The 26,732-nt window shown below is 43.7% G+C and overlaps 1 protein-coding gene across 10 annotated transcripts in view; it reads left to right on the forward strand.

Moving 5' to 3' along the window:
• The window catches only part of ADRA1A (adrenoceptor alpha 1A), a 176,740-nt gene that overhangs the window by 85,584 nt on the left and 64,424 nt on the right, over window positions 1-26,732 (forward strand). For 5 of the 10 annotated variants that reach the window (XM_043927684.1, XM_043927685.1, XM_043927682.1 and 2 more), the window contains one exon: window positions 14,927-18,920. In XM_043927684.1, the coding sequence (XP_043783619.1) occupies window positions 14,927-15,444 (518 nt within the window). In that variant the 3' untranslated portion in view covers window positions 15,445-18,920. Of the gene's footprint in view, window positions 1-14,926; window positions 18,921-19,178; window positions 22,002-26,732 lie in introns of those variants that run through there. The other 5 variants (XR_006345822.1, XM_043927689.1, XM_043927688.1 and 2 more) reach the window with 5 other exon arrangements.

Here is a 26,732-nt window from a genome sequence, read left to right on the forward strand (position 1 = left end):
TCTGAAGGCTGTCTTTTGCTTATAGTTTCCTCAGTTGTGCAAAAACTTTTACATTTAATTAGGTCCCATTTGTTTATTTTTGCTTTTATTTCCATTACTCTGGGAGGTGGGTCATAGAGGATCCTGCTGTGATTTATGTCAGAGAGTGTTTTGCCTATATTTTCCTCTAGGAGTTTTATAGTTTCTGGTCTTATATTTAGATCTTTAACCCATTTTGAGTTTATTTTTGGTGTTAGAAAGTGTTCTAGTTTTGGTGTTAGTTTATATATGGTGTTAGAAAGTGTTCTAGTTTCATTCTTTTACAAGTGGTTGACCAGTTTTCCCAGCACCACTTGTTAAAGAGGTTGTCTTTTTTTCTATTGTATATTCTTGCCTCCTTTGTCAAAGATAAGGTGTCCATAGGTACGTGGATTTGTCTATGGGCTTTCAATTTTGTTCCACTGATCTATATTTCTGTCTTTGTGCCAGTACCATACTGTCTTGATGACTGTAGCTTTGTAGTAGAGACTGAAGTCAGGCAGGTTGATTCGTCCAGTTCCATTCTTCTTTCTCAAGATTGCTTTGGCTATTCAAGGTTTTTTTGTATTTCCATACAAATTGTGAAATTATTTGTTCTAGTTCTCTGAAAAATACCTTTGGTAGCTTGATAGGGATTGCATTAAATCTATAGATTGCTTTTGGTCATATACTCATTTTCACTATATTGATTCTTCTGATCCATGAACATGGTATACTTCCCATCTATTTGTGTCATCTTTTATTTCTTTCATCAATATTTTATAGTTTTCTGTATATAGGTCTTTTGTTTCCTTAGGTAGATTTATTCCTAAGCATTCCTTCGGGCATCCTTATTCTCAATTCAGGCCTTCCAGATTTTGCAAATCTATCTGAACCATTTTCATCAATACCACAGGAATGACTGGAAATTCTTGAGTGGTTTCTGTTCCTTGACCTTGAAAAGCCATTTTAGTGGGCATGCTGCCTTCTGGACACCATCTCTTTGCTCCTTGGGATTAAGCCATGATATATCAACCACAATAACTCCAAACCACATCCTCAGGAACAAAAATACCCTATCACTCACTTGAGTTAACAATTACACACTATTATTCCTGTTGTTTATAATTTTCTACTTTAGGTGGCACAGTGGTACAGACTCACCTGCCAGTTCAGGGGCCTCTGGAGCCACAGGTTTGATCCCTGGGTCAGAAAGATCCCTTGGAGGAGGAAATGGCAACCCACTCCAGTATTCTTGCCTGGGAAATCCCATGGACAGAGGAGCCTGGTAGGCTACAGTCCATGGAGTCGTGAAGAGTCAGACAAGACTGAGCAGGCACGCAAGACATAGTACTAACTAGAGACTTTGAATGGGTACTTGGATCATTTTGCTCTACTAACTAGTTATCTAGGAAAGTGGATTTTCACTCTCCCAGACCCATGAAAATAATAAGTCCTAGAAAAAATTTGTGCTTGACCTTGAATTCATTGAAGAGGCACTGAGATGATTTAATCAAGGAAGATGAAATCAGGTTTGTTTTCTCAGAATCTCTCTGGCTACACTTTGAAGGTAGGTTGTAAGGCAGTGAGACAAGAATCAAGAAGCTTAGTTAGTAGGCTGATATAGGGTCCTAGCTAGAAATGATGGTGGCTTGAATAGGATGGATGGTGACAAGGAGAATGAAGTTTCCATGGTCTGCACTGGGTGAGTGGATGGAGTAGAAGAGTTGAGAGAGTGAAGAATTGAAGATGACAGTGGGTATCTGACTGGGACAACTCAGGAGAAGGGGTGCCATCTTCTGAGGATGGAGCAGAGAAGAAAGAGTAGGTTTTGTGAGAAACAGTGGGTTCAGTTTGTTTATGTTAAGGATGCAATGGTTTGGGAAAACCAAGAAAGATTCCTGAGGACTTCCTTAGGTCTCCAGTGGTTAAGGCTTCACCTTCCAATGCAGGGGGTTCAGTTTTTATCCCTGGTTGGGGAGCTAAGATCCCATATGCCTACATGTGGCTAAAAATACCAAAACATAAAACAGAAGCAACATTGTAAAAAAAATTCAATAAAGCCTATAAAAATGTTCCACATCACACACACACAAAAGAAAGATGTCTATTAATAGTTGTGTATGCAGAACTTGAGCTCAGGAGCCAGATATGGTCTCAGGATGGAGATTGGAGAATTCATCAAAGCAGAAAAGAAATTGAATCATGGCAATGATTGAATGTCTCTGACCTCTATCTTCCCCCTTAGAGTATCAGACAGTTCTCAGTTGAGACTGCAAAAGGCTTGGGTTACATTTGAAAAGAATGAACATGTCCCCTGCAAGCAAAACTGAGCTTTCTCAATATTGCATTTATTATGAAAGATGGAGGTATGGTCGGTTCTTTTTTTTTTTCAAGGAGATCTCTAATCAAAGCAGTGTCATAGTCTGTTGCCCTTTAAAATTAAAAAGTAAAGTTTCCCAGGAAAAAGTAAAGTTTTCCTGCATTTTAAAGTTGCTTTTTCTAGCTGTGTTTAGAAGCCATATACCAGATTCCCTGAAATCACCTTTTATTTTGGAAAATAAGCTATCAAAATGCCTATGCATATATGTTATGTCAGTTTGACTACCATCCGCTTTGGATGGAGGTCAAGCACTCTGCTGGCTTAGTCCAGCTTGAGTCTAGGGCTTGAAGCAGTAGCAGGGGCTTCAAAGACCACCTGCATCCCTGTCATAGCCCAGGCAGTGGAGGGGAACATTCAGGATCTGCAGGTGGAGACCAAAGTGCTAGTCGTATTCTACCTTGAGCAGAGTTAGATGATACTCCTGGAGGATGGCTACAGTATTAGGGGACAGGCCTCTGAGTGACCCGGTGGCCAGTGAAAGGACCTGGGGTTGTCATTTCCAAGTAGGGACTTGTCTAAAAAACTTAGATTCCATATCTGTGTGTGTGTGTGTGTGTGTGTGTGTGTGTGTGTGTGTGTGTGTGTGTGCTGGGTCTTCATTGCTGTGCATACACTTTCTCTAGTTGTGGCCATTGGGGCTACTCTTCATTGCTGTGCATGGGCTTCTTATTGCAGTGGCTTCTCTTGTTGCGGAGCATGTGCTCTAAGTGCACAGATTTCAGTAGTTGTGGCGCGCAGGCTTAGTTGCTCTGAGACATGTGGGATCTTCCTGGGCCAGGTATCGAACCCATGTCTCCTGCACTAGCAGGCAGATTTTTATCCACCGGGTTACCAGGGAAGTCCCCAGATTCTATAGCTTTACTGCCAGTCCTTGCCGGCTCCCCTGTCCACTATATAACTACCTGTCTTACCATATAACCACCAGCCTGCTCCCATGTCCCTGATGGAATGGAGCCTGTTGTAGCCTATAAGCTGAGAGTGAAGAGACACCACCCCAAGAAGCTCCTGTGCTTCCTCCCTGGGTGACCGATTTTGGTTGTTTCTGTCACTGCTTTGGATTTGTAGTGTTTGGCCTTGGATTCACGTCTCGCAAATATGAGAGGCTGCTGATGACTATCACATCTTAATTACAGGCTCTGACCTTTCCTACAGTACCCTATAAAATGTCTTTATAAGTACTGGAAGTAATCATTTTACGAAGTGCCTGCAACTTAGCTGTATCCAATTATTTGTAGAATGGTTTTATTTTAATGTAAATATGAGTGTCTTAAAGATCGGGAAGATATAAAGTGTTGGAATGTGAGTTAAGACAGGCTCTCTTTCTCCATTTAAAAAGAATATTTCCAGCTGTAAGTAGTTGAAGCCCAAGTTTTATTCAAAATGTCATTTTCTTCCATCGGCAAATGTCATCCATTGATTCCATACACGTTTACTGAGGATGCGTTCGACACTGATGGAGATTAAATGAAGGATAAGAAGTATGTGTCCTTAAAGAGATGCTGAAAATAAAGATCGAATGTCTTATCTATTCAACATATATTTGTTGTGAGCCTATAAACTGTTGGCATTGAGGACTTAGCAGTGAAGTGAAAAGATAAAAACCTATGCCTTTGAGGAGTTCATATTCAAGGAAAGGGACCAAAAAAAGAATACGTGTAGAAGATGGTGATGAGTGCTATTAGGGTGACTCCTTAGGGGAGACGGTAAGAAGACAGGTTAGACTATGAAGAAGGAGGGGCTTGTGGATGAGCTGGATTTTGCACACAACCTTTTTTCTTTAATTTTTTATTGATATTTGCTTTACACTATTGTGTTGGTTTCTGCCATTCATCAACATGAGTCAGCCACAGGCATAATATGTCCCCTCCCTCTTGAACCTCCCTCCCGTCTCCCACCCATCCCATCCCTCCAGGTTGTCACAGAGGACTAGGTTGAGCTCCCTGTGTAACACAGCAAATTCCCACTGGCTACCTATTTTACATATGGTAATGTATACATTTCCATGCCACTCCCTCAATTCATCCCATCCTCTCCTTCTCCCTCTGTGTCCACAAGTCTATTCTCTATGTCTGAGTCTCCATTGCTGCCCTGCAAGTAAGTCCATCAGTACCATCTTTCTAGATTCCATATATATGTGTTAATATGCAATATATGTCTTTCTCTTTCTGACTTACTTCACTCTCTACAATAGGCTCTAGCTTCATCTACCTCATTAGGACTGACTCAAATGTGTTGAATGCAACGTTGAAGATAGATTTTTTTTATCAATTTTTATTGACGTGTAGTTGCTTTACAATGTGGTATTAGTTTCTACTGCACAGCAAAGTGAATCAGCTCTCTGTACACATATAACCCCTCTTTTTGGATTTCCTTCCCATTTAGGTCACCGCAAAGCATTGAGTAGAATTCCCTGAGCTATACAGTAGGTCATGGATGTCTGTTATACAGAGTGAAATAAGTCAGAAAGAGAAAAACAAATGTATTTTAATACATATATGTAGAATCTAGAAAAATGGTATAGAATATCTTACTTGCAAAACAGAGAGCCCAGGAGCCACAACTACTGAAGCCTGTGCGCCCTAGAGCCCGTACTCTATAAGAGAAGCCACCGCAATAAGAAGACCGAGCACCACAACTGGAGAATAGCCCCTGCTCACCACAACCAGAGAAAAGTCCATGCAGCAATGAAGACCCAGCACAGCCAAAAATAAATAAATAAATAAATATTTAAAAGCAAGAAAATGATGACTTAATTGCTATTGTTTTCCTGAATCAAAATGTATTTCACTAAGTTAAGGAGAAGAAAAAGTCTTGCTACCTGTTGAAAGTGCTTAGATTATGTATTAATTCAAACAGACAATAACAAGGAGATTTTTGAGGGACATGTACCTAATGAGTTTATCCCTGGTCTAGCTGGTCATTCTTTCCTGAGTTATCTTGGGATAAGCATGCATGTTCTGGGGGACATGGTGCTCTTTTCTACAAGGAGAAATGCTGTTTGGGGCTTTGATAACTGGTGAGAGACACCCTTTAAAGAGCTTTACTTCAAGCAGCTTGGATTCATCCAGGATAAAACCCCTGATTCTGCAGAGCTACACACTACACAGCCAGAAGGATCCCATAAAGATTGTCTTCCACTTGCAGAAGTATGAGAAAACCTCTTCCCAGGTGACTCTTTACTCGCCAGGGTTGGGAGGAGCAGTGGTTCTTAACAACAGTGTGCATGCTAAGTCCGTCTTGTCCCACTGTTTGTGACCCCATGGACTGTAGCCCACCAGGCTCCTCTGTCCATGGGGATTCTCTAGGCAAGAATTCTGGAGTGGGTTGCCATTTCCTCCTCCAGGGAATCTTCTCCACTCAGGAACTGAACTCGCGTCTCTTAGTCTCCTGCATTGGCAGGTGGGTTCTTTACCACTAGCGCCACCTGGGAAGCCCTTGACAACAGTAACCATGGCTGATATACCCTGTTCCCCAGAAAATGAGAAAAAGGGCAACTCTCCCATCCACAGTTGGTCCCCACAGTGCTTCAGGTTTGTTCTGTTCCATTTGTACCCTGCACACAATGTGCATCTTTCCCCCTGCTCACTGCACCCTCCTACACTGCCATCCTTCCTCACCCTGACTACTATGTAGAGGCAATTTTAAGTCCCAATTAACTAGGAGAAGAAAAGAGCAAGTCCTTCTAAAGAGAAGTTGAACTGACATCTTTTTGCCATGATTATAAGTGGGATGCTCTTATCAGGATGTGTGGGCTAAGTGGGGGCTTCCCCAGTGGCTCAGTGGTAAAGAATCTGCCTGCCAATGCAGGAGATGCAAGAGACGGGGGTTCAATCCCTGGATGGAGAAGATTCTCTAGAATAGGAAATGGCAATCTGTTCCAGTATTCTTGCCTGGAAAAAATCCCATGGACAGAGGAGCCTGGCAGGCTGCCGTCCATGGGGTGGCAAAGAGTCAAATGACACTGAGCACATACGAATGTAGGCTAAGTGAGGTGCACCAGGCAGAGGTACCACTTCTGCTCAGCAGCTGGGAGGTAGGTTTGGCCATACCTTGGGTCTCCAAGACCACTGTGAGTAGCCGATAGAAGCTGAATTCTTCTCCAGAAAATGAATCTCTGTTCATACAAAGACTGCATTTCATTTCATGGGAAGTCTATTCATGCACTTTGGGTCGAGAGCCCAGGGTTCTAGTTTGCAGTTAATCTAGCAGTATTCTTAGAGATTTCTGTCCACTATTCCAGGGAGCTAACTTAAAGATTCTTGTCTGGCTGAGAATTGCACAAGTGTGGCCCCTGGATGAACCTCAGAAGGGCTCAGGCAAGTCATTGTGACACAGCCAAATCAGCCACCCAATGTGGAGCATCTGGTGGACTCCAGGGTGACAAAGAGCTTGAATCTGTGCTTATATTCTGGTTCCAACAGCTTTTCTCTTGGACTTAGCTCAGTGGGGCAAGAACTGTTTTCCTGGCCAGAAAATGCCAACCTATGTGGCACTTGAGCTTGAATACTGCTTGGCACTCAAGCCCCTTGGCCTGGGGAACTGGCCACCTATTTGTGTATCAGCTTGTGTCTCTCCCCTATTCTTTGGATGTATACCAGCCACACTGGACTGGTACCACACATATGGAGAGACTGCTGGTTGGACAAAAAAATACAATTAAGGGTTATTTTCTCCCATGACCACATAACATTAGCATCTCCTTGGGTGTCCACAGTTTTTTAATTGAAGTCATTTAAACTCCAGTTTTCAGAGTGTGATACCCTTCATGAGCCCTTCCAAGACCATCACCCACTGTTCTCCTTTGCAGTGTCTGAACACTGCAACTTGTAAATAGTGTAGTTATTGATGACACTGCTCTCCTTCCCCTTCTTTCTCATTATCTCTGCAAAACCGGTTGTCATTCTATGACCATAGCTGGACATATTGCCATCAACACTTCCTGTGCCATCATGGGGTTGCCAAATGGCCCAGCAGATCAGGAGAAGAAATTCAGGAAACTGAGCAGAGTCTGGGTCTCTGGACCACAGATGAGCAGATAGTTTTAAGGAAACCACTTGCCCTTCTTGTCCGCACACTCTTCATCTGTTATGGAGGGGTTGACGGTGCCTGCTAGGTTTCCTAGTTTCTGCCACTCTTCACATTCTAACATTCTGTGACTCCAGCTAATTAAAGTTTTTTTATAACCTGATATCTCTCAAAGTTGTCATTAAGATGTCAAGTTTTCAGGTTAGGTGAACTAAGTGTAGAAGTTGGAAGGCTAGAACCAAGAAGACTGACTCATGGCTTCCAATTTCTGTACTTAGTCCCTCTGATTCTACAGGAGCTGAACTCAAGGGGTTCTAATTATCAGTGCTGGGTTGGAATTTGAGAACTTCTGGGTTTTTTTTTTTAATTGGAGGGAAATTGCTTTACAATGTTGTATTGGTTCCTGCTGTACAACAGTGTGAATTAGCCATATGTATATATGTACACCTTCCCTCCTTGGACAGCAAAGAGTTCACACCAGTCAATGATAGGAAGTCAACATTGAATATTCATTAGAAGGACTGATGCTGAAACTGAAGCTTCATTTGGCCACCTGATGTGAAGAGCCGACTCACTGGAAATGACTCTGATGCTGGCAAAGACTGAGGGCAAGAGGAAAAGGGGGTGACAGAGGGTGAGATGGTTGGATGGCATCACCAACTCAACAGACATGAGTTTGAGCAAATTCCGGGAGATAGTGAAGGACAGGGAAGCCTGGTGTACTGCAGTCCATGGGGTCACCAAGAGTCGGATGAGACTGAGCAACTGAACAAAAACCTCCTTCTTGAGCCTGTCTCTCTCTCCCCGCCCACCTCATCCCACCCCTTCTAGGTCAGCACAGAGCACCAGGCTGGGTTCCCTGTGCTATGTAGCAGCTTCCCACTAGCCATCCGTCTTACACTTGATAGTGTATATATGTCAGTGCTACTTTTTCAGTTCATCCCACCCTCTCCTGAGAACTCCGTTCTTGTCCTCCTGTATTTTAGAGAGAACTGGAACACTGGTGGATAAAGCACATTTAGGAGGCCAGTATTGATAGGAAAATAGTTTTCTTTCTATTCGGACCATTGAGAGCAAACTTTGCTGTAACTTTGTAGCTAATATGTGACTATAGTGTAGCCTTCACTGGGATGGGCCCTGGTATCTTCCACAATAAGCCTACAGATGAGCCCCAGGTCGGAAACCAAAAGTGAAATGCTTCCAATGGAGAAGACATCCAGTGAGACTTAAGTGCATCTTTTGAAATCATCAGTTTCAATTTCTCCTTGGTATCTAGAGCCCTCAACAATGGAAAGGAGGATAGTGAATCTCCAAGGGTGAAGATGTAGATGGTGTTGAGGGGATAAACTCAGGCTCTTCCTGTCTCAGTCTGGCCAAGTTTTAGTCAATCAGAGTGTTTGGAGGGACCTGAAAATAGTCAGAAATTCTGCAGCAGGACCTAATCATGGAGGAAACTCAGTGCATGGAAGAGTCTCTAGAGGCTGGGGATTTTCCAAAGCTCGGAAATTCAGTGAAGCAAATTCACATGCAAGGGATGACCCGACCTGCAGGGGGAGGAGTTCTGGGAATTAAGCCGGAAGCTATTTGTGTTTCTTGCAGCAGAGCCTGAACAGAAATTGTTGAAGTGCCCAGCATACCTACGATGACAAGAGAAATAGGAGACCCTGTGCTCTTATGGGTAATTCAAATGTCTGGCTCCTCCTGTGGAGCATGGTCAGAAAAACTAGAGTATTAGATACCAGATAATGCAGTAAGGTAAAGCAGATAGTGGAGAAAGCCATGGCAACCCACTCCATTGTTCTTGCCTGGGGAATCCCATGGACAGAGGAGCCTGGCGGGCTACAGTTCATGGAGTTGCAAAGAGTTGGACACAGTTTAACAACTAAACCACAACTTTGAAACACCAGCAGTGTGCTGAGTTCTGGAGCTCTATGAGCAAGAAGAACTGACACTTCCCACTAAAGGGAGTTTTCATCCTAGTGACTGGGTCCAAAGACATCTGTCCTTAAACCAGGCAGATTCAACCCTGGTGCTCCATGCCGTGATGGGTGGACAACAAAGAGAATCATGATCAAGCTTCCTGGTCTAAAAAACATCATCATCAAGAAGAAAGTGAGGTTGGGAAGAGAAATTGTGAGGAATTCAGAAAAGATGATGCCTGAGCAGAAAGCTTTGAGCAGAGGAGGGGATCCTGAGATAAGAGCACCCCGATGGGGATCACGAAGCAATGGCTGTTTTCCAAGCCTGATGACAGCTCAATCTTCTCTTCCTAGAGAGGAAAAATGAAGGGAAGAAAGAGATCTAAAGATGTGAATAAGGGACTTCCCTTGTGGTCCAATCGCTAAGAATCTGCCTAGCAACACAGGAGATTCAGGTTGGATCCCTGGTCGGGAAACTAAGATCCCACATGCCTTAGGAGCAACTAAGCCCATGTGCCACAGCTAGAGAGTCCATGGGGTGCAACAAAAGATCCCACGTGATGCAGTGAATATTCTGAGTGCCACAACTAAGACTCAACACAAATAAATAAATAAGTGTAATTTTTTAAAAAGATGTGAATAATATGAAGAAGTTCGGAAAGAAGCCTTGTACTTTCTTCTTTTAACTTTTGGGAAGCATTTGAAGGAAATACAGTTAGGAGTCTTTCTCCAAACCCCAGTTCAGTTCAGTTCAGTGGCTCAGTCATGTCTGACTCTTTGTGACCCCATGAACTGCAGCACACCAGGCCTCCCTATCCACCACCAACTCCTGGAGTCTACCCAAGCTCATGTCCATTGAGTCGGTGATGCCATCCAACCATCTCATCCTCTGTCGTCCCCTTCTTCTCCCGCCCTCACCCTTTCCCAGCATCAGGGTCTTTTCAAATGAGTCAGCTCTTCACATCAGGTGACCAAAGTATTGGAATTTCAGCCTCAACATCAGTCCTTCCAATGAACACCCAGGACTGATCTCCTTTAGGATGGACTGGTTGGATCTCCTTGCAGTCCAAGGGACTCTCAAGAGTCTTCTCCAACACCACAGTTCAAAAGCATCAGTTCTTCAGTGCTCAGCTTTCTTTATAGTCCAACTCTCACATCCATACATGACTACTGGAGAAACCATAGCCTTGACTAGACAGACCTTTTTTGGCAAAGTAATGTCTCTGCTTTTTAGTATGCTGTCTAGGTTGGTCATAACTTTCCTTCCAAGGAGTAAGCGTCTTTTAATTTCATGGCTGCAGTCACCATCTGCAGTGATTTTGGAGCCCAAAAAAATAAAGTCAGCCACTGTTTCCACTGTTTCCCCACCTATTTGCCTTGAAGTGATGGGACCAGATGCCGTGATCTTAGTTTTCTGAATGTTGAGCTTGAAGCCAACTTTTTCACTCTCCTCTTTCACTTTTTTCAAGAGGCTCTTTTGTTTTTCTTCACTTTCTGCCATAAGGGTGATGTCGTCTGCATATCTGAGGTTATTGATATTTCTCCCGGCGATCTTGATTCCAGCTTGTGCTTCTTCCAGCCCAGCGTTTCTCATGATGTTTTCTGCATATAAGTTAAATAAGCAGGGTGACAATATACAGCCTTGACATACTCCTTTTCCTATTTGGAACCAGTCTGTTGTTCCACGTCCAGTTCTAACTGTTGCTTCCTGACCTGCATACAGGTTTCTCAAGAGGCAGGTCAGGTGGTCTGGTATTCACATCTCTTTCAAAATTTTCCACAGTTTATTGTGATCCACACAGTCAAAGACTTTGGCATAGTCAATAAAGCAGAAATAGATGTTTTTCTGGAACTCTCTTGCTTTTTTGATGATCCAGCAGATGTTGGCAATTTGATATCTGCTTCCTCTGCCTTTTCTAAAATCCCAGTTGGAAGCTACCAAAAGAGAATCACCTGAAAGGGAGGATGAAAGACTGCAGGGAGGAGAAATGGGTCCCATGAGCTGCCTTGTGGAATTGTCAGATTGGGCATGGGCACATCGTGCAGGGTTTAGACACATATAGGTGCTGTCACATACCTGATGGTATAAGCCAAGTGGTTCATTTGTGGGAGAGCCTCTGATCCAGAAGAATCTCCCATTCACTGTCTTAAAAGCCAATATCAAGAGATTTGCTATAATTAGCAAGACAGTATTTCTGCAGGGTTAAAACAGGACTGTATTTAAAATCTAAGTGTAAATTCATTTTAATCATCTCCTTTCTCATCCTATGGGTTTCCTTGGTGGCTCAGATGGTAAAGAATCAGCCTGCAATGCAGAAGACCCAGGTTCAATTCCTGGGTCAGGAAGATGCGCTGGAGAAGGGAATGGCTACCCACTCCAGTATCCTTGCCTGGAGAATTCCATGGACAGAGGAGCCTGGTAGACTGCGGTCCATGGAGTTGCAAAGAGTTGGACGTGACTAAGCAACTAACATGTTTACACTTTCACTTTTCTCATCTTATGCCTCAGCTGCCACCAGGAAATGGGTGTTTTGAGCAGGGCACCTGAGGGAAAGGACTGATATTTATCTCTGAAGCTGTGGACACAATAGGAAGGCCAGAGTAGCTTGGCTCTGTAAGGAGACTTCAAAGGAGAGAAGAGGAATAGGAGGAAATGGACTAAAAGGAAATGTTGAGATGTCTTAGTGCAGAACAGGACTCTGTGAATACAAAGACTGTCCCTGAAGGAATTATGGGAAACTCCAAGGATCTGAAATCATCTCACTAGCATTAGCATTCAGAATTCACTTTTTTTTTTTCCTTTTTCTCTTAATTTAAATTCTTCAAATAAGGGACACACACTCCCCTCTCTAACTGATTTACAGAAGAGTGAAATTCCCAGACAAGGTAATTTGGGGCATGCCCTGCTCATATATCCTTATTAAGCTCAACCCAAGGCCTGCCTTGAGAAGAGAGTCCCCTTAATCCTGTCATTGTTGCTATTAGGAAGAAATATGGACCAACATATAGGCATCATAATTAAGATGGAATTTTCTGGAACTGACCATATTCACAAGAATCACCATTCATGTTCATATTAGCTGCTTTTTTCACCTCTCAGATTAAGTTTGAGAAACCATCTTTCTAGTTTAACTCCCCCAACTGTACCCTTTATCATTCTCCATATATCATCCTCATTCCCTAGAGATGCATTATTCTAATGTATTTTCAGATGTGATAAAGGAACATAGGCCCTAAAGTCAGACTTCTCAATTTCAAATCCCAGCTGACCTTCTGCCTGTGTGACTTTAGTTGAATTATTCAATCTCATTAAATCACATTTTCTTAATTTGTAAAATGGGGGTGTTGATAGGAATCATATAACTTATTTTTTATTATAATACATTAATAGTTGATTTATAGTGTGTTAGTTTAAATGTACAGCAAAGTGAATCAGTTTTACGTAGATCCACTCTTTTGTAAATTCTTTTCCCATATAGGTATTTTCCCATACAGAGTATTAAGTAGACTTCCCTAGGCTATACAGTAGGAATCATATGACTCTTGATGTTACTAATGATGATTAAATTTATGTAGACTGTTTAGTACAGAGCCTGGCTCAAACCAGACACTCAATGTGGGTACATTGTATTATAACTATAGGAAAATGTTAAAAGCTTTGGAGGTAAAGATAATACTTTCCCACTTAACAACCATCATCTCTGTATGTGCCTGTTTGTGTTTTAATTTCTTTGAGACACCCTGAATCTGACAGGGAATATGCTTCAGAGACAAAAAATACTCTCATCAATCATTGTACCATTTTGCCTTCTTTGGTTCTGCAATATTTAACTTTACTCTTTCTTTATATTTATGAGATTCTCTGCTAAATTTCAGGGCACTGTTTGCCAGAGTAGATTTTTAAGCCTATCCATCAGTTTGTCATGACTCTGATGGGTCCCTAGAGCAGAGAGAAAAAGAAAGACATAAAATCAAGATCTTTACAAGGCTGAGGCAAAAGAAAAAAATTGTGCAGGAAATAAATAACACTGGGCTAGCAGTTCTATATCTCTTTATCTATCACTGTATTAGTGCATAGCTATTAAGTTTGTGACAACGACTTTAATCATTCTTTTTTTAATTTGGAAATTGAGTAATTGAATAAAATAACCTCTAAGACTGTTCGCATGGTGCTTCCCTGGTGGCTCAGGTGGAAAGAATCTGCCTGAAATGCAGGAGACACTGGTTCAATCCCAGGATCGGGAAGATACCCTGGAGAAGGAAATGGCAGCCCACTCCAGTATTACTGCCTGGAGAATTCCATGGACAGAGGAGCCTGGTGGGCTACAATCCGTGGGATCGCAAACAGTAGGACACAACTGAGCGACTAACACTTTAACACTGTTCCCACTTTAAGATAATTTGATTTTGCTATTTTGCCTGCAGGAGCTATGAGATAGTTACTATGTAAGACGTAGAGGGACCTGAAACTTGATTCCTGCTGGATAAGTTAAAGGATGACTTGAGTAGGTAAAGAGGACAGTAAAGGGCATTTTGGACCTCTGGACCCAACTTGAGAGGGCCAAAAAAAATGGGCAATGACTTGGAGAAAATTTTTTAGTGTGTCTGTTTACAGCGGAAGTATTAATGTTAGAAAGCTAGAGTAGGTTTAGCACTGGGCAAGACCCTGCATGTCAAACTCTTAAGAAGCATTTGGCTGCTACTGGAGTATTTTGAGCAGGTGAGTATACTGCAATGTCAAAAGGCATCGTCAGAGAAAAAATAAATCACTGGTCAAAATTGACAAAGCCAGTAGTTTGTAAATTTGAGATTTTCATTAGAAAATACTACTCCAACACTCAGGAGAGAAAAAGATTCGTATTATTAATATTTAGGCTGTACTTGTATACATGTGGGCTCTACATGGGTGCTCCATTGCTCACTCATGTCCGACTCTTTGCGACCCCATGGACTGTAGTCCACCAGGCTCCCCTGTCCATGGGATTCTACATTCAAGAATACTGGATTGCCACTACAATATTGTAAAGTAATTAGCCTCCAAATAATAAAAATAAATGGAAAAAAAAAAAAGAATACTGGACTGGGTTGCTATGCCTTCCTCCTCTCTTATGTCTCCTGCTTTGGCAGACAGGTTCTTTACCACTAGCGCCACCTGGGAAGCCCATATGATACTGCATCAAAGAACAAAAGGACAATTCAGGTGATCTTATTTAAATATGGATGTTTGGATGAATTTCAACTTAGTTTTAAATTCAGGCAAAACAATCTGCGTATGTAGACTCAGCCTCCATCTCATGTTTTCACGATTTAAAGCTTCTTAGTGGACGTCAAGTGATATTTCATCACTAAGAACCAGTGCAGCCCTGTCCTTTGGGTCTTTTCCCGTAAATGAATTGCTCATGTGGACCAAGTGTGAATGGCTTTTGAGGATATTATCAAGGATGTGATCAGTCAAATGTGAAAACTCAAATGCATTTGGAATCGTTTGGAGCTTTTTCGAGATATGATAAAGGTGTTTGTTGGAGGATTTGCTTTATTTTCCTAGCCAAGAGGTCCATTGACTTGCAAATAACGTGTACGAATCTCTTGTGTTTTCTTCCAGGGTCTTTCTTTCCTGATTTCAGGCCCTCAGAAACCGTTTTTAAAATAGCATTTTGGCTCGGTTACCTAAACAGCTGCATCAACCCCATTATATACCCATGCTCCAGTCAAGAGTTTAAAAAGGCCTTTCAGAATGTCTTGAGATTCCAGTGTCTGCGACGAAAGCAGTCCTCCAAACACACCCTGGGCTACACGCTGCATGCACCCAGCCACGCCCTGGAGGGACAGCACAAGGACCTGGTTCGCATTCCAGTGGGATCTGCAGAGACCTTCTATAAGATCTCCAAGACGGATGGGGTCTGTGAATGGAAAATTTTCTCTTCCCTACCCCGTGGATCTGCCAGGATGGCGGTGGCCAGAGACCCATCAGCCTGCACCACTGCCCGGGTGAGAAGTAAAAGCTTTTTGCAAGTGTGCTGTTGTCTGGGGCCTTCAACCCCCAGTCGTGGAGAGAATCATCAGATTCCAACCATTAAGATCCACACCATCTCCCTCAGCGAAAATGGGGAGGAAGTCTAAAGAACAGGAAAGGTCAGAAGGGTGGGAGGGTGATCCTAGGCACCCGCTCTCCACTTCCTTCTGGAAGGCCAGCTCACGTTCCATGGATGCTGAGACACAGCCAGTAAACCAGGGACCATCTGGGAATGGGCTGGGGAGGAGAGCTGACTCTGGGACAGAGGTAGGGCTTAGAGACAAGGGAGGATGTTATACCGCCATCCAGCTCACTATGATGGGAAACAGCATTTCCTTGAGGCTAATGCTCTCCGGGTCATTTTCTGAGCCTGCTTTCTATGCCTGCCCCTTTCAACGACAAACACCATGGGAAACAGAATTTCATACACAATCCAAAAGATGATAAATATAGGATTATGATTTCATCATGAATATTTTGAGCATACACTCTAAGTTTGGAGCTATTTCTTGATGGAGTGAGGGGATTTTATTTCCAGGCTAAACTTGTGAAAGCCACATTGGATTTTTATGGGGAGAAGGCCTGGAGAGGAAGAGCCTTAAGATGATGGCCAATATCCAGACGCATTATTTTTAGAGGAAGTTTTACAGTCCACCCTTTCTCAGCTTGGGTGAAACTTGACAGTGAGATTTTATTTACCTTTTGCTGCTGCTTGACAGGATACTGCTCCCAATTCCCTAAGGGTGAGGGTGAGGGACACTCATGGGTCTAGAGAGTGTTGAAAGAACCAGTTGGGAAAATGATGGCTTTTCCTAATGGAAGACAGTAAGGATGAGAGTCAGTTCTTCAACTGACAATTCTATGGACAGAATTCCATTAAGTGGTTCCAAGATCAGCTGGAGGAAGGCTTCTTGTGTAACATATTTAAAGATTAAGAGTTTGGGGTCGGCTGGGTGCTACTTTCAAGCTAAGACAGAGGCTGCAAAAGTACTCCACAGCCTTTTCAACAAGGCCTAGAAAGGCTTTTCTTGGCAAATCACTTACTTTTTCCAGAATTCCATTATGAAAATCCAGGGCATATAATATTTTGAATGGCATATCACCACTGCCATTCTTTCTCAGCTGCCTCACTACTACATGATGAGTGAGGTCCATGGTCCCCAGGGCACACGGGACATGCCAGAATAAGCCTGATGATTCAAGTACCTCCTTCCTGAACTCTGAAAGATACACGTAGGAAGATGCTTTCTGGTCACTTTAAGCCCATCAAAAGCAGAAGTTTGCAAATTGTTTTTGACAGAAGCCTATTTATGCTGAGAAAAGATCCAGTCGCCCATTTATTGAACCTATTCCCACTTTTTACAAGAACTTGGAGGGGGGGAGTGATTTTTTGCTTTCTGTATATCAAAGTTTGGTAAACCTCAAGAATTCAATATATTACAAAGATACAGATGGTGACTATCTGTAAAAACTAAAATATTTTCACATTCCACAATAGGAATTTAAAAGAAGATTTATGTTTTTGAAATAATGCTTGACTAGAATCACTGGTCTGTAACTTCTAACCATTTCTATGGTCTATTTCCCCTATTTGGGATAATTCCCTCTAAGAATTTAAAAACAGATTATTGCCATTTTTAATTTTTCATTTATTTATTTTCACCACCTCGCATGGCTTGCAAGATCTTAGTTTCCTGACCAGGGATGAACTCAGATCCTTGGCAGTGAGTGTGCAGAGTCTTAACCACTGGACCACCAGGGAATTTCCTATTACAGACATTATTTAACCGTCACTGCAAAGGTAGTGGCACCATCATCTTTTCCTTCTTTCCTTGCAGCCAAGTGATAATTTCCTGAAATCCTTCTAAAAGGCTAATTTGTTTGCATACTGCCATGGAAGCTATGTTCGCACATCGGTTGGAGTTTGGTTGTTTGTTGTGTTTTGACATAGAATGTTACTGCTTTCTCAGTCCTTTCTGGAAAGTGCCTCATTGTTGTCCAGTTAGACACTCTGCCTTTTGCTTGTAACTTGGACTCTGGCAGTAGATGCTTGGGGATTTCTAGACTCTTCTGGTCTGTTTGCACATCTTGCGATGGCTCTTCCAGATGTGGGTGTCATATTGTGCATGGAGGCACGCGAGAAGGACATGACTACATAAACCTTGCTTCAGTTTCATTGTTGAGAATAACTTCTTTTAGGATCTGATTTTTTAAAACTACTTATACCAGGCTCACCCTTACAGGAAGAACAACCCCATGAAAAGAAGGGTAACAGTTTTTCTTCACCAGAATATGACTCCATGTTTGAGCTGGTCTTTAAATACCTCTAGAGACAAATTTAAATTTTAAATACTAAAAAGCTTAGGATCACCAGAGAACTAGCTTTAATGCCACTTCTAATCAAAGACAACAATTTGAAAACCTTCCAGTCATCAGATAAAATCCATGACAATTGTATTCATGTAAAACTATCCATAAATAATTGTCTGCTACACACTTCTCCATCCCCAGGCCCTCCAGGGAGGCAAACTTTAACATTTTTTTCCTTTCCCATGACTTGACATTAGGTAGAAACACACCAGTTTTACGAAAAATTGATAATGTCACCCAAGACTTAGTCAAAGCGGGATAAACAATACACAAGTTATTTTTTTACTCATCCACAAAAATCTCTGTACCTTGGAGCATGCCAAAAACTCTCTAAAATTGTCACAGTTAAACAAATGATCGTCATATTTATACTCACATGTTTACTGCTTCTATTTGGAGTTTGAAGAATGTACCCAGAGTAACAGTGATCAAAATATCTTCTCTAATGTGTTATAAAAAGCAGTTGCTTTTGGGATTGTCTGAACATCAGCAAAAAATCAACTTGACATTATGGGATAGGTGAAACTTGAGTTTCTTCTGCAATTCAAATCGCGTGCATTAAGAGAGACCTTGAATCTCTTTATTCAGGAATTTCCCCAGACCTTTGCAAGGATTTCAGAAAAGTTTACTTGTTAACGCTTTCTTCATTTTACCTCCCATAAGGGAGGTCTCAGCCAACACTGCTTCTGCCTATAATCACCTGGGGTCTGCTAACACTCTCCAAAAGGCTTCTAATGCTCTTGCCAGCTGCTTGGATTGGTCCCTCCACAGTGGACAGTGTTATTTGGGTAAATAAATATTTTCTTAAGGTTTTCTTCTTAGGTGTTACTATGTGCCAAGCGTTGGCAGAACATTTCACATCCATAGTCTCTAAATGTCATAGCAGTTCTACTGTTCTTACTTGAGAGCCAAGAAATTTGATAGTTAAATGTGATGAATGATTCACCCAAGGCCAAGGAGGAACCATGATTTGATCTTGGGTCTTCCAAACCCTAATGTCTACATGTTTTCCACCAACACCTCAGCCTCCTAAGTAGTAAAAGTCGAAGCCCCCAAACTGGAGTTGGATATGCTGATGACACTAAACCATTTTTGTCATTGTTATTGTTCAGTTGCTAAGTCATATATGACTCTTTGTGACCCCATGGACTGGCCTACTAGGCTCCTTTGTCCATGGGATTTCCCAGGCAAGAATACTGGAGTGAGTTGCCATTTCCTCCTCCAGGAGATCTTCCTGGATCATGGATGGAATCCGTGTCTCCTGCATTGGCAGACGGATTCTTTACCACTGAACCACCAGGGAAGCCACTATACTCAAACTTTTGAATGTTTTGTTTCTTTGGGATTTGCTTCCAATTAATCTCAGTAAACATGCCGCCAATTTTCCAGCCTAGCCAAACCCAAGAGCAGGTCATAATTGTAAGGGTTTGGCACCTACAATTCTAACTATCAAACTGCACCACTTTTGTAGGGTATTGTGACCTGGAATGTTACTGAGGCTTTGCTTGAAGGACAAATTATATCAAACTGGGTGAAGATGGACATGTAAGAGAAGGCAGAAGAGGCTTCCTTGGCTTAGAACAGCAAACACATTTGTGGATACAAAACGCATTGTGCAGTGTGTTGAAGTTATTGACAACCAGCCACAGTTCATCAGCACACTTTAGGGAAGTATAGCCCTTTTTAAAATAAATAAAAAATAAATACAATATCACTTTCTTTCACCTGTACTCCAAAAATAATTTTTTTGAATTGGAGAGAGAGAAGGAATTAGAGATACTTCACCAGGAATTATAGAGTCCAGAGAGTATGTCAAACATGTGAATTTCATGTCTGTCACCAGGAGGAAACGGTTCAGAAAGCTGGTCTTCAAGTACCCAGAGACCTGCGCAATCTTTGAAAATGAAGACTCAGTTGGTAACTATAGCTACTTCTTAGATGGCATCCTCTTGCTTCTGGATTTCACACATGAAAACTTCTAAGTCCTGAGCATCTTGGTTACTCCCACCCCGCAAAATGAATCATCACGCAGACCTTCTGGCCCCATAAGTTTCATGATTATGGCCTGGGAGTCAGAACATGTCAGGAACCCTTTGCTTGGGCAGGTTAATTATTCACTCTTTAATCACGGCTACTTAATCACAGCTTGACAAACATTCTCACTTGCTTCAGGGGCTGTTTCTGCTCAGATCGTCCTGCCAAAAGAGACACTGCCTCTGTGTATGAGTACTTGTTCACTTAATTAAGGAGAGAGCTCTGCTCGTCAGTGAAGGGAGAAGGGAGCCCAAGCGTGTGGAAGGTAAACTCTGCAAGCAAAACCAGGGAGACTGAAAAAGAAGGCAGCAGTGATAAATATGGTGGCATCCAAGGTGTGCTCATTTGTTACTCTGATTTCTTTTTGCACTACTAGGACTTTTAACCATCAAGCTATCTGCACACAGCTCTGATGGAGCTCCTGTTGGAACCCTGTTGACATCTGCTCCCTGTCTGCAAACTGTGCTATGGAGCAGGGCTGAGCCCAGGCTGCTGTGGGGTCCATCATCTTCCAAAAGCAAGGGCAGCAGTGGGGGCCTCTGGCCCTCCAAGTCCCTGCAAGATGAGTGAGTGCAGATGACTGTGATGGGGCCAGGCTGTCAAGAGCAAGCTGAGATTCGAGCAGAGGATGCCGGATCTTGCCAGCAATCCTGTCAGCATTACCTCTTTCCCTCCTATCCAGACCTCAATGTCACTGGGGCTGTGGATGGATCTTGTCTGCTCTGTACAGGAAAAGATCATGTCTTGGCTACTGCAGCATGAACTACTGAGTCTTCTACCTCGAAGGAAGGTCATGGCATTGGAAGAGGGCTTTGGAGGGAGAGGAAGACTTACCTTGGACATTGCTCAAAGCTGTTCGGTAATGCGTTGCTGCAACTGCTCAACAAGAAACTTCCCTAAAGCTGTTGCTGATTCATTTCCAAAGACAAAACAAGTGTCTTTCCTCTACTTGTGGCTCAGAAGTCACTACGTTACTTGCCCTCCATAGCGTAGTCAATGTGGCATGTCATGAGCTAGAAATGATTATTGCAAAACTATGAGGAGTCCATATTTAATTAGGTATAAATTCTGAGAACAAATTTGTACTATATTTGGTGGGGGGGTGCAGAAATGAAGGCTCTGATCTATTAGAAAGCTTGAATACAGTAACTGCATTCTGATATGATGGACTTCCGCAGTGGCTCAGCAGTAAAGAATCCGCCTGCAATGCAGGAGACACTGGTTTGATCCCTGGGTCCGGAAGATCCCCTGGAGAAGGGCATGGCAACCCACTCCAGTATTCTTGCCTGGAGAATTCCATGGACAGAGGGATCTGGCGGGCTATGGTCCATGGGGTCACAAAGACTTGGATACAATTGAAGTGACTGAGCATGCACTCACATTCTGATGTGATAGAAAAGAAACCACAGACAGTCCCAACAGAAACTTAATATTTTCTTCTTTTTGTATATTTCATACGAGTCCAAAGTACAGTTGTGTATCTCAAGTCCTACCCCGTGAGGTAGGAAGAGAAAGAAGGAATAATCTTTATTAGCATAAGAAGAGCCAAGGGGAGGGATGAGGTTAAGCTGAAGGATTTCTTTGAATATCTTCAAATCCAGTCTCTGACTTCTTTTTCCAAGATGCCTTCAATATCCCCAAGGTCCACTGCGTTTCTCAAGACCCTGACATTCACATTTCACTCACTCACCTCTGAGCCGTATTTTCAGCTCTGTTTGTACCTTCTCTCCCACTGTATCTCTGCTGGTGGCTGGGCCGATCGAGATTGTTCTAGGGGCTGAGCGCATATTTGTCTAGGCTTCTCTAATCAGCTAAAAGACAAGCAGATGTTATTCTGCTCATTCTCCCTAGATAGGCAGCAGCAGAGCTAAGGAAATAAGCCGGGCAGGAGGGGCTCTTGGCTTGCTCAACGGGGTCACCTGTCAGGCAAAGACAGAAGTGACTGACACTTTAAGGACGTCAGGAACGCAAAAGTCCCAGAGAAAGTTTTGGGAATGTTCATTTTCCTGTGAGCCTGAGAGTTGTATACACCCTGATCATCACCATCAGCAAGTTGTTCACTTCTTCTCCTGTACCAGGCGCTGCATTTGGCACAAGAAGAAAAAAAAATACAGAAAGGCACAGACAGTCCCCAGCTTATGATCTGGGTGTGTTCCAAACTCATCTGTTGCATTTTTCCAAGAGGCATTGTTATAAATGGGGGTGGGGGAGGATGTTCTCAGATGAACCAAAAGCAAAAAATAAAAATCTATTTAATATACACCTGGGTTTGGCCAACATTTTCGGCAAATGGCTAGATAGTAAATAATTTCGGCATTGTGGGCCATACAGTCTCTCTCACACATTCTTTTTTGTTTGAAATTTTTTGTGGGGAAGGGAGACTCTCTAAACATGTACAGACCATTCTTAGTCCACAGCCTGTACCAAGAAAAGCAAAATAACAACAGACCATGGGCCATAGTTTTCTATCCTTGATCTCTGCCATCACTTGTTTACAGCGTAGTACAAACAATGCTAAGCACTGGATTTGGTTGTTCAACAGCAAGTTGGTTTTTTTTTTTTTTTTTAATGTTCAATAACCACATCTACACTTGATTACATCAGCATCTCCAAACTGTACGAATTGTTAAGTAAAGTGACAGCGTTCATGTTCAGGGCTGCAGCCTGCTCCAGTATGACCTGCCCACCCAAAAGATACACTCCAGTATGTCATTGTGATTTTCAATCTCCACTCCTACTGCTGTATTCTACAGAGCCAGCAGTTCAGCAGAAGCCCAGGGCCATCCACATGGGTCTTTCTAGCTCTTCCCCTCATTGGAAAAATACCCCAGCACAGTCTGGCCGACTCTGAGAGCAGCAACAGCCAACCACAGCCACTTGACCAAGGCCAATGTGAAGTTCCTCCCGGACTGCTGGAGGCTGCTGTAGGGAGGTCCTCACCGGACTCCATGGGGAGGCCTCCTGACCACAGTGCAAGTACCCAGGCAATTAGGGGTCCACTACTGGAGCTCACCAGGACCTGGGATCCAGAGGAGTGCTGGACAGTCAAGGAGGTCAAACCAGTCAATCCTAAAGGAAATAGACCCTGAATATTCATTGGAAGGACTGATGCTGAAGCTGAAGCTCCAATACTTTGGCCCCTTGATGTGAATAGCTGACTCATTGGAAAAGACCCTAATGCTGGGAAAGATTGAGGGCAAGAGGAGAAGGGGGCAACAGGGGATGAGATGGCTGGATGGCATCACTGACTCAATGGACATGAGTTTGAGCAAGCTCCAGGAGTTGGTGATGGATAGTGAAGCCTGGCATGCTGCAGTCCATGGGGTCTCAAAGAGTGGGACATGACTGAACGACTGAACAACAAGTTACCAACAGGAGCTCTCCTCCTTCTCCTCCCCCCACCTCCCCTTCTCTTCCCCTCCCCCCACCCCTCCTCCTTTTCCTCTCTTCCTTTTTGTTTAAGTCTGAAATGACCTAACTGGACTCAAAATGGCGTTACTATGGAAACATATTTAGCCCTCCCCTGGGATAACAGAGCTCTATTTTTCTGAGCTGGGGCTTTGTGGGAGGGGTTTCCTCCCCATCCCCTCTGATAGGCAGTGGGGGGAGAAAGACAGTCCCAGCTGGAAACAAGGTGTGCAGTTCCCTTGGTCCAGGACAGGGTGTGCACGGCACCAAGAGATGAGACTTAGCAGAGATAGGGATGGGATGCGGCGGGGGGCAGACCTGATGGGGAAGGACCCTGGGAGCTTGGAGACCTGTCAGTTGTAAATAACACTGCCAGCGGCAGGCATAGAATGGAGGACTGGGCAGACACTGCTCCTGCTTGGCAGCTTCCTCTTCCTCCTCCCAGCCCTGTCTATCTTCACCGTCTCCCTTCTTTGCTTCCCCTGTCCTTCCTCATCACTTCCTCTCTCTGCATCATTCCACCCTCCACCTCTTGTGAAACCTATGATGATGCTGAGGTGGGTGCCCTGACTCCAGAGGGTGCCAGTTCCGATGGGTACAGTGCTGGCAAGCTGGTGCTTCCCTCAGCTGCTGCACCCCTCCCACGGCAGACCACCACCTTCCCGTGAGTCCAGGGCAGGAGAGGCCCCCAGTCTGAGAGCACAGGGGAAGCTTCCCCAAGGAAGACCCTTACTCTCTGGCAGGATTGCTGTCTTTGTCTTCTTATACTATTAGTTCCAAAGGAAAGCTACAAGCACCATGTGCAGTCACATCTTAGAAAAGAGTCAGGAGTGGTATTTGCTCTGCCCCGCCCCCCGCCCCAGACGTGTGTCTCTTCTTTTACCAGCTGCTGCATCCCCCTCTCTGATGTTCAGAAGTCTTTACAGACCCTACAATGCCCCCTTCTCTTCCTCTTCTTCATCATTTGTCTCTGGATTTTGTTGTTTCTTCCCCTTTTCCTTTCCCCCTTAGGGTCTCCAGGGCCTTGATTAATGCTATAAAGTAAACTTGGTTTCATGTCAGCATGAGGCAGTGGTTATTCCCCCAGAAGGGATGCTATGCTGTGCCAAGTCACTTCAGTTGTGTCCGACTCTTTGCAGCCCATTGGATGGTAGCCCACCAGGCTCCTCTGTCCGTGGGATTCTCCAGGCAAGAATACTGGAGTGATACTGTAGGTAGAACTCAACTGGATGCAAGGTGTTCCTTCATTCCTGATGCTCCTATCCCCATCTTTATTCCCCCAGCCCGTCCATTCCTGGACTGTGTTCCCGGATTCTTTTTCTTCTTTCATCATATTCACCAGGAGCCTTCTTACTGTAAGAAAAGGATCCTCTCCTCCCTGCCCGCTTTTGCTGATGCAGCTCTTAGCATTTGTAATCCCTCCATTTGCTAGGGCCATCATAACAAAGGACCGCACACTGAGTGACTTAAACAGCAGAAATTTATTCTCTCCAAGTCTAGAGGCTGGAAGTTCAAAATCAAAGTGTCGGCCGAGTTGGTTCTTCTGAAGCTTCTCTCCTTGACTTACAGGTAGCCAGCTCCTCCTTGTATCTGTACACAGCCTTCTCTCTGGACGTCTGTGCCCTAGCTTCCTCCTCTTAGAAGGACACCAGTCCTATTGGATCAGAGCCCATGCCAATGACCTCATTTAACTGAAGGTACATCTCTTAAGACCATACCTCCAAATACAGTCACATTCTAGGGTACTAGGAATTAGGATTTCAGCATACAAAATTTAGGGGGGAAACAATCCAGCCCATAGCACTTCCCTCCCCACTGTCTTCTTTCTTCACATAAAAATGTATCCATAATTCTTTTCCCAAATCAGAAGTTCAAGTGCAGTCCTTCCCAAAGACCCTCTCCACGATCCTACAGCAGTTATCTATCACAGGTATTTGGCAACTACTTGTGCACTTCGGGGGCTTCCCTGGTGGCTCAGACGGTAAAGAATCTGCCTGCAATGTGGGAGACCCAGGTTCAATCCCTGGGTCAGGAAGATCCCCTGGAGGAGGAAATGGTAACCCACTCCAGTATTCTTGCCCAGAGAATCCCATGGACAGAGGAGCCTGATGGGCTACAATCCATGGGGTCCCAAAGAGTCAGACACGACCAAGTGACAAACACACTTGTGCATGGTATTGTCATCTTTCCGTTGCTTTTTAAAATCTATAACTCCTTTTTCACTGTAAAATGTGCTTTACACCCTACCTTTATTGGTTCCATGTTCTCAGCTAGATGGAAACTCTGGGAAAGCAGAAACTGTCATATAGTTCCATATGTATACAGCAGTCCTCAGCACCTAAGTGTCATCCCTGAAGACAGGCTCTCCTAAGCAGGCCAGGAGAAAGGGGGCAGAGAGAAGCCAGGGACCACTAATCCAAGCACTAGTAAGAGGCAGGGGCTGGGAGCTGGGAGGCCAGGACCACGGGTGCTGAGGAATACCAGATAATCCACCAGGAAAGTCCAGGTAATAGTTCATAACAAAAGGCTTCTGAAAATTTGCAGCAGGAATGTAATCAGAATGCAGAGCCCAGCAGTGGGGAATCCCAGGCTGTTTGTTTCCAGACCCACATGCAAACACAAAATCACCCTCAGAGCCACCAATGAATGGGACAGACTCTAGACCCTGAGAAAGGGTGAGACAGAGCAGGATTGGATCAAGAACCAAAGCCAGGGAACTCCCTGATGGTCCAGTGGTTAAGACTTGGCCCTTTAACTGCCAAGGGCTCAGGTTCAATCCTTGGTCAGGGAACTAAGATCCTGCAAGCCCTGCAGTGTGGCCAAAAAATAGAAAATGAACCAAAGGCAGAATGCTTTGGTCCTGGGAGTTGGGTCACTGAGAAGCCACATGTAGGAGGCTGTGGTTACCATAGGCCCCCATTCCCAGCAGTAGCTGAGTCAATGCTATTTTAATGACGTCTGCCCTATATCAAGATTAGCTTGGAAAACTGGTGCCAACCAGCTTTCAGATAGCCTTTCCTCTTTTGTCTCACAACACGAGAGTAGAGGAAAGCAAGATACACTGACTCGATTGGCTCTGAGGATGTATACAGTCATTCTCCCCTCACAGGCCTTTTAATTCCAACCAGAAGACCACCTCCTGCCCTCATTGACCAAACCCTCAGTGACTATATAGTGTCTAATCTCAGAGGCTGCTGCTTCTGCCTCTTGGGAACCCCTAGCCCGTTCCCTTAGAGCACCGGTGGCCTTAGAGGACCTTGGTCTGGTCCCCTTGCTTCTCTTGAGAAAATCTGATCCCACTTCTGTTTCATCAATCCACCTAAGTCATTGTAGACAAATTTATTACCTGCCTGGTGCTTTCCTGACAGCCAAAGAGCGATGCCTTCTCTTCTGCCTGGATTTTGCTGAGAAGCGCAAGCCTCTGTTCTCATTTTGAAGAATCAGCTTAGCATCTGCTGTCACGCTTTCTGGGTGAAGAACCATTCACTTCAGTTTCCTGGTCCCTTGCCTCCTCCCCAGAGACCCTCATATTGGAAGTGTTTCTGGTTCCGTGCTATCTAGCACAACAAGGGAACACCGTTTT

The sequence above is a fragment of the Cervus elaphus genome, chromosome 16 (assembly GCF_910594005.1).
Source record: "Cervus elaphus chromosome 16, mCerEla1.1, whole genome shotgun sequence".
Lineage (NCBI taxonomy): Eukaryota > Metazoa > Chordata > Mammalia > Artiodactyla > Cervidae > Cervus > Cervus elaphus.